We start from the raw sequence: 8,234 nt of genomic DNA on the forward strand, positions 1-8,234 counted from the left end.
GTTTTGTAAGATTGTTGTATTCTCACATTAAGAGAAATGACAATGAAGTTGCTCATAGTTTGGCTAAAAATGCGTTATGCATACCAAATTTTCAAATATGGATGGAAGATGTTCCATCACATATTGTTTCGATTTTACAATTGGATGTAGTTAAATTTCATTAATAAAATCTATCAATTTCTTTCTCAAAAAAAAAAAAAAAAAAAATTACCTTGATTGGTTTCTTGATTTCTTTTTGGCTCCTAAAAATGGATCTTGCACCCTTCTTAACACTTTCTTTTTCTCAAATTTTGATGGTCATTAGATACCAAATATCTAGTTTCAATAAATATCTTGATAGAAATCAAAACCTTAGTGGTATGGTATGAGCTAACCCTGAAAACCAGTTCATCAAAAACCCTAAAGTTTTGAAGGCTCGCCATCACCAAGATTGGGGTTTCTCCTTCCTAGCCGTCTCTCACCTCTTTCTATAATATATGTTTAATGAAGGAACCTAAAGAGTCCTAAATATCCCACCCAGATTTTTCTAAATCTATAATTGTCCCTAATTTATTCAGGTAGATTTGGACTCCAAAGTTTATCTTAGTAACTCTAAAGTCCTAGTCAAATTTAATTTCATTCACTTATCATTTCTTAAGCAGTACATAAGTAGTGGGAAATAGAATCCGAGTTAGAACACAAATTTCCAATCTAATAATAATTAAAAACAATAGTGCAGGGTGTTACATGGACAACTAGGATATTTCTTAAAATAATATAAGAATTTTTCTCTCTACAGGTTTCCCTTTTGATTGAAAGCATAGTTTTGTAGGAAAAATTAGGACTTCACAATTGTCCAAATAATGCAAAAAAAAATATTTTGGATGGTTGAGATAAATCTTCCAAAGACTTTAGAAGCCTAAGGTTAGCCAAATTTGTGAGAAATGAACTTGAATCAATTTTAAGAGATTCTGTAACTTCTCTAGTTGCACAATAGGTTCAACTTATATAAAAAAAAAATCATATCACACTTATTTCTTGTCCAAAATCGATCAAATTTGTAATCATTCATGAGCTACAAATAGATAAGTCAGTATGTTCCCCAAAACGAATGGGGCAAAAATGGAAAATACAGGAATACCCTACAGATTAAATCCTATAATTCTCTCTCTCTTTTCCTTTTCCTTTTTCTTTGGTCGAATTTGATTAGCTTTCTAAGGATCTCATAACCACAATGTACATAAGTGGATCTACATGCTTCAAATCAAGCATGGTATGGTATATCTGTTGACTGTTGCAATGCAAATTCAGATAGAATAATTATTTCCATCTTCTAGGACAGTGAGTAGCACAAACCATATCCTAACGACCCTCTAACAATGTATCAGTTATCTCATTTGAACTGGAATTCATTCTATCATTTAATGATGGATATGTCTCTGGAAGGCACCTTTCTGCATAAAATCTGGGTCGTCCAGGCTGAGCTAACAACACACTTTCACTATCCAACATCAAAAGCACAGATGGCATTGTTGGCCTCTCTTCCGGGCGCTGTTGGACACACAAAAGACCCACTTGAATATATCTTAGTGCTTCAGAAGCAGGGAATTGATTCTCAAGCAACACATCCATTAGGTCCAAGGCATTTCCTCCTTGCCAAAGTTTCCATGCCTAAAATAATGTCAAGTTATATCAAAGCACAAAAATAAAATTTCCCTGTAAAGTAAAAATTATTTTCAACAATTTGGATAGGATCATATTTATTTTACTCACATGACCAAGGAGATTTAGTTTGTGGTCTGGATGAAAAAACAGCCTGTTCTTCTTGCCACTGAGTATCTCTAACAGTATAACACCAAAGCTAAAAACATCAGATTTGTAAGAAAAAAGTCCATCTATTGCGTACTCTGGAGACATATAGCCACTGCATCCAACACAAAAAAGAGAGATTTTAGTAGCAAAATACCAAAATGATATATATAAGGTAAGCATGTGTTTACTTACTAAGTTCCAACAACTCTTTTCTTCTTTGATTCAGTTTGATTTCCACCAAATATTCTTGCCATTCCAAAATCTGAAATTTTGGGATTCATTTCACTGTCTAACAGAATATTGCTGATTTTTAGATCCCTATGGATTACTTTGAGTCTTGGATCTCTACGAAGATAAAGAAGTCCTCAAGCTATCCCAATAACAATGTCTAATCTCTTTTGCCAGTTGAGCGAATGATGCCTTGCTTCATCTGCCCAATCATTACATTGTATACAAGTTGACTTCCAATGGTTTGAAACTATGGCAGTTTAGCCAGTTTGTAAATATAACTTATAGGACTAGAAAATCAATAAGAGAGACCAAATGACCAATATGCTGCACTAAATTCAAACATACATATGTTTGTGTGTGTGAAGATGCCATTAAAGTATTGGTGTAAGTATCGGGCCCTTAATGATGAACCTGATTAGAATTAATCGTCAAGTTCCTTTGCAAACATTTTATTTTGTATTGTTTGCGTATAATAAAAAGAGGTCTAGCTTAGATCCATAAGATAGGCACTCTTATTATTAGGAAAAAGTGTTATCAAAGGCCTGGCAAACTATCCCTATCTTACAATGATAGAATTGCTAATCACATTGGCATTTGACCATGAGATCTTGGGCACACTGCCATGACATAATTCAACAGTACAATTACAAAAGGGTCTAAATGAGTTATTAGTTGTCAATCCGAACTCATCTGGAGAAAAGATTGAATTTCTAAGAATAAAGGTATTTTTGCTGGCTTCTTGGATCACTGGAACACACTAACAACGACCTAGCTATTCACGTCCAAGTCAAAATTTCATGGCTTTTACAAAAAACTAGTATGAGCAATCATACAATAAAACTTTGATCCTTGCCTTGTATCAGAGACCTGTCCAATACAATGCACAGCTCTACTACATGCCTTGCTTGTATCCAAATAGAAAAGTGTAAAACAATACAGCTCATTGGAAGCACAATTTTAACTTTTAAAATGACTCATATATTCACAACCAAGCATATGAGATCAATATATATTCTATCTGTCATGTAAAGCCTTAAGTACAAGGTAATGGAAAGGTAAACTGTATTGCACAACCAAAACAATTGGATTTATAATGTCTTTCATTAACCCTTTAATAGTGAACATAATATTCACCTCATTATTGTATCCATATCTCCCATCCATTTCAAAATCTGCTTATGAAGAAGCAGATATAGAGAACTTCAACAAATGATTAAATTTTCAGCCTAAAGTCAGTAGAAAGAGCAATGCTAATCAAAATTCTTATTGGACATATTAAATTAAAGAATGGCATATGGTAGCCATAGAATATACCTTAGGACCCATGGTAAATTTGACAGCAACACAAGCTCCTCCACACCCTTTAGCATAAGACAAAGAGCCCAGGCCAACCGAATTTTATATTTTGGTAGGGAGACTTCATATTCCTAAATCAAACCAAATATCAAAATTTTTCCCCCATACCCCAAAAATGTTATTTTAAGTGAAGGACCAATAACACAAACATGGATGCTGAAAAACGTCATTTATTTGATTCTGATCTTCTTTTCTTCCCATTTTGCATTTCCTTACACCTTAACATCAGACAATCCAAAAAGGATGTCCCNTACAAAGTGTTATCAAGGCAGGGCAAACTATCCTAGCTTACAATGATAATTGGTAATTTGGCATCCTGACTGATCTTGGGCCAGCCACAGCCAACTCATCTGAGCTTGATTCCTAGAGCTTTTTTCTGTTCTTCAGCTAACCTCAGTCCAGCAAATTTCAGTGGCTTTTACAAACTAGTATGCAATCTACTACATGCCTTGCTTGTATCCAAAAAGAAGAGGTGTAAAACAATACAGCTCATTGGAAGCACAATTTTAACTTTTAAAAATGATTACATATATTCACAACCAAGCATATGAGATCAATATATATTCTATCTGTCATGTAAAGCCTTAAGTACAAGGTAATGGATAAGGTAAACTGTATTGCACAACCAAAACAATTGGATTTATAATGTCTTTCATTAACCCTTTAATAGTGTAACATAATATTCACCTCATTTATTGTACCATATCCCCCATCCATTTCAAAATCTGCTGTATGAAGAAGCAGATATAGAGAACTTCCACAAATGATTAAATTTTTGGCCTAAAGTCAGTAGAAAGAGCAATGCTAATCAAAATTCTTATTGAGACATTATTAAAGAATGGTGTCATATGGTAGCCATAGAATATACCTTAGGACCCATGGTAAATTTGACAGCAACAGCAAGCTCCTCCACACCCTTTAGCATAAGACAAAGAGCCCAGGCCAACCCGAATTTTATATCTTTGGTAGGGAGACTTCATATTCCTAAATCAAACCAAATATCAAAATTTTTCCCCCATACCCCAAAAATAGTTATTTTAAGTGAAAGACCAATAAGGCAATAACACAAACATGGATGCTGAAAAACCAGTCATTTATTTGATTCTGATTCTTCTTTTCTTCCCATTTTGCATTTCCCTTGACACCTTAACATCAGATCAATCCAAAAAGGATGTCCCTTTTTTTTTTTTTTTTTTTTTTTGAATTCCAAACAATGATTATTGGAATTGGACCATAAGTTGGAGATACTATTGTTATCTCATTAAAATTAGCTTTGCATTCACGCGACTTTTAAAAACTTTGTTTTATATTTCACAAGACCAATGGGGTAACAGGTCTTAATTATCTATCTTATACTCTAATAAAAAAAATAAGATGGGCTTTTTAAGGCATAACATCATTAACTTGACCTAAGAAACCAAACCCAAGTTAGCCCAGGAATTTACAATCTGTGTATCACAAAATGAAATCACAAAAGAGCCAAAATAACCAACTCTTTTGGGTCCATGTGAGCTTTTGATAAGTCCATGAAACATAATAGATCACTAACAAATGAATTATTCTTCAGCAAGCTATATATGATCACAAGTTTGGAGTTTCAAACTTATTACTTTTGCTACTTTAAATAGTAAATGCGAATATGATTAAGATGTAAATGTAATTTTGCATTGCACTACAAGCTAAGTTGCCTTTCTCTTAGACAAGGCAAGGGGAAGCACATACCTCCCTGAGTTGACAAACCAACCAAGCTACGCTAAAAAAAAATTGCTTTCCAGTCCACTGCACAGTAGCACCAGAAAGCTTATAAGGAAAAAAGAAAAAAGAAAAAATCAGTTTTCATACAAAGTGTTTGGACATTATATCTATATTACTATTCCAGAACATTGAACATACATGTCACAAATTTTATTTCATCAGATAGAAAACTTAAATTTGACAGGCCAATAGGCATACAAGTGTCTCAAACTCTACAATTTACAATAACAACACATTGCAATAACTTTTCAGTAGTCAAATTTTCAAAAAAGATAAATTTATCTATTAGATAAGCATTAAATAGAATAAACAGGTGCACAAAGATTGGAATCACCATTAGATTTTGAGAAGTCAATAAAATGTAGTTTTCACTAACAAAAAAACTAACCACCAAAGCCTCCAAAATCAACTAGAAAGCCCCAAAACCATGACCCAAATCTCAAAAACTAAACTTTCCACGTCTAAACAAGGTAAAACATTCTAAATCAATACCACAGTTCATGTACAAGATCAGAACAAAAAAAGATTAGAAATTTTAAGAAAGAAGGAAAACGGATAATCAAAGCTTTGTCATAACACCTTTTTGTTATTCCCCTGGATCAATACCAGGTTTCTTGAATCTTGAAGCTGAGCAACAGAGGAGGCTGTAACTTGGACAGAAACATTTGTAGACCAAAGAAGACAGTTTAAACTGTCATGGAGGACAAGGTTTCCAAACTGGTTGATGGAGAGAACTCCAGCGGAATCATTGATAGGATCATTCCTGTTTGCAACTCACACGACAGTTTGTTTTGTCAATTTGACATACCAAAAACCAAGAAACTGATAGCTGGAGTTGCCAGGGCTGAAGAAGCCTAAGGCAAAATTATTCTTTGGAAATCAAAGACTGGCCATCCTTGATGGATTCATCTGGTGTTAAGGTGTCAAGGGAAATGCAAAATGGAAATAAACTAGTGATTAGAATCAAAGACATAACCAATTTTTCAGCATCCATGTTTGTTTTAGTGATCTTTTACTTCTTTTTTTTGGGGTGGGAAAAACATATTGATATTTGGTTTGATTGAGGATTATGAAGTCTCTTTACCAAAAAAGAAAACAGATAGAGAATTATGAAGTCTTATCTCTCTAATCCCTATCTCTAAATCTTTTTATTATAGGGATTAAGCATCCCTTCTTTCAAACCAAAAATGTAGCGTACCAAAATGGATTTCGGATTGAGTCAATAAGCCAGCTTACACAGTCACTAAGCATCGCAAGTCCAGAATTGCGTCTAGGGATTGGAGGCATTCTAGGCATCAATTATCAGTGAAGGCTTTTGTCAACTTGAAAATGACTAGCAGATTATCACAAATATACTTTTCTTTAGTTTTAGAGAAACTTAATGGATGGCTAGAGTGATATGTTAGTATTGTTAACTTTTAGCATTTTTTCCTTACTTTAGTGAGTAATTGATAGTTTGATTAAGTTGGCAAACAAGTAGTCGAGAAAATGGGATGAGATTGGTTTATTGGGATATAAACAGTTATCGAGGGAAAAACAAAAAGGCCGGGCCAACTATTCCATCTTGAGATGGTAATTGGTAATTCGGCATCTTGACTGATCTTGGCCCAGCCACAGCCAACTAGTCTGAGCATGATTTCTAGAGCTTTCATAAATCAACCTATTAATAGTTGATTAAAGCTTTTACTGTTGAGTTAGCGGAAACTCTGTCACTAGATTGTTGAACAAAAGACTGAACAAGAGAGCTTTTATTTAAAACTTGACTCTTTAAATTACAACACTTTACAAGCACTAATGCTTTGACTCACTAACACTAGTGCACTGCAAACATGGCACTTACTCACCAAATACACTTGCACACACCTCACTTCTAGACACCTACACACCTCACTAACACTAGTGCACTGCAAACATGGCACTTACTCACCAAATACACTGGAACACACTTCACCACCTCATACAACTTCACACATCTCTAACTTGGTGCTTTATGATACACTTCACTTCACATGTCTCTCACAGCTCTCACTAATCTCACACTCTACTTCATAAGTCTCTCACAGCTCATGCCACAAGTGGGAACCAAAGGTTCCTATTTAAACAAGCATAAGGTCCGTTAAGTAACCGACATTGAAGCTTCTAGCTTCATCGAATTTCTGCCACCAGAGATCTAGTAGTTCTAGGCTTTATTTTATTATTATTTTAATATCTAGCCCATGACAGTCTCTAGACTATTCAACAATTTGTGGCTGAGTTTTACTTCTACATAGAAGTCTCTAGAGATATCTCATAGTGAAATCCAGAAAGAGCATGATGGAGAAATTTCCAGAATGCAAGAGAATTTTCTAGAGAATGAGAGAGAGGCGGTGCTTGATTTTAACATTTACAAACTAGTATGCTGTCTACCATATGCTTTACTTGTTTTTTAAAAGAAAAGGTGGAAGATGAAACAGCTCATTGGAAGCACAATTTTAAAGTTCAAAAGACTACATAGACTCCCAACCAAGCACATGAGATCAATAAATAATGTATCTGGCATGTAAGCCTTAAGTACAAGGTATTGAACAAGGTAAACTGTATTGCACGACCAAAACACATGGATCTATAATGTTTTTTTTCGACTCTTCAATACTGTAACATAATATTCACCTCATTTATTGTTCCATATCTCTCATCCATTTCAAAATCTGGTGTTCGGAGAGAGCATTTTAAAAAAAAAATTCAATAAAGAATTGATTTTTGGGCCAAAAATCAGTAGAAAGACCAATGCTAATCAAACTTCTTATTGAGATATGAATTGCATAGATTGCATGAGTTAGAAATATGAATTAAAGAATGGTGTGATTATGTAGCTATAGAATATACCTTAGGACCCCTGATGACTTTGACGGCAACAGCAAGCTCCACCACACCCTTTAGCATAAGACAAAGAGCCCAGGCCAAAAACCCGAATTTTATATCTTTGGCTATATAGTTTCTTCTCCTCCTCAATCGGCCAATCTAAATCACACAACAGAGAGCATTGTCCTTCTCTCTCAACAACAACACCATAAGGCAAGCACAAACACTCACAAGTCCCAACAACCCCCCCCCCCCTCTCT

General features: G+C 34.5%; 1 protein-coding gene across 9 annotated transcripts; it reads right to left on the reverse strand.

Moving 5' to 3' along the window:
* Positions 1-989: 989 nt before the first annotated feature.
* LOC112027905 (G-type lectin S-receptor-like serine/threonine-protein kinase SD1-1) lies at positions 990-8,234 on the reverse strand. 9 transcript variants are annotated; one of them, XM_065763948.1, is made up of 7 exons: positions 7,999-8,234; positions 5,101-5,178; positions 4,247-4,362; positions 4,066-4,158; positions 1,984-2,221; positions 1,753-1,903; positions 990-1,650 (listed from the first exon to the last, which is right to left on the reverse strand). In XM_065763948.1, exons 5-7 carry the CDS (start codon positions 2,070-2,072, stop codon positions 1,342-1,344), a joined length of 549 nt encoding a protein of 182 aa, XP_065620020.1. In that variant the 5' UTR covers positions 2,073-2,221; positions 4,066-4,158; positions 4,247-4,362; positions 5,101-5,178; positions 7,999-8,234; the 3' UTR covers positions 990-1,341. The 9 variants fall into 9 exon arrangements, with proteins under 9 accessions (XP_065620020.1, XP_065620022.1, XP_065620019.1 ...); XM_065763950.1 differs by lacking the exon at positions 4,066-4,158 and adding an exon at positions 5,713-5,896 and having other exon boundaries at positions 5,101-5,157; XM_065763947.1 differs by lacking the exon at positions 4,066-4,158 and adding an exon at positions 5,713-5,896.

The sequence above is a fragment of the Quercus suber genome, unplaced genomic scaffold (genome assembly GCF_002906115.3).
Source record: "Quercus suber isolate HL8 unplaced genomic scaffold, Cork oak 2.0 scaffold_534, whole genome shotgun sequence".
NCBI lineage: Eukaryota > Viridiplantae > Streptophyta > Magnoliopsida > Fagales > Fagaceae > Quercus > Quercus suber.

What these genes read in the sequence shown, in the direction of transcription:
- LOC112027905 (XM_065763954.1), bottom strand. Translation starts at nt 2,072, where the DNA reads ATGAATCCCAAAATTTCAGATTTTGGAATGGCAAGAATATTTGGTGGA. An exon ending in AAAAGAGTTGTTGGAACTTA is followed by an intron (nt 1,904 to 1,983) that starts GTAAGTAAACAC and finishes TGTTGGATGCAG; the next exon opens with TGGCTATATGTCTCCAGAGT. An exon ending in AACTAAATCTCCTTGGTCAT is followed by an intron (nt 1,651 to 1,752) that starts GTGAGTAAAATA and finishes ACATTATTTTAG; the next exon opens with GCATGGAAACTTTGGCAAGG.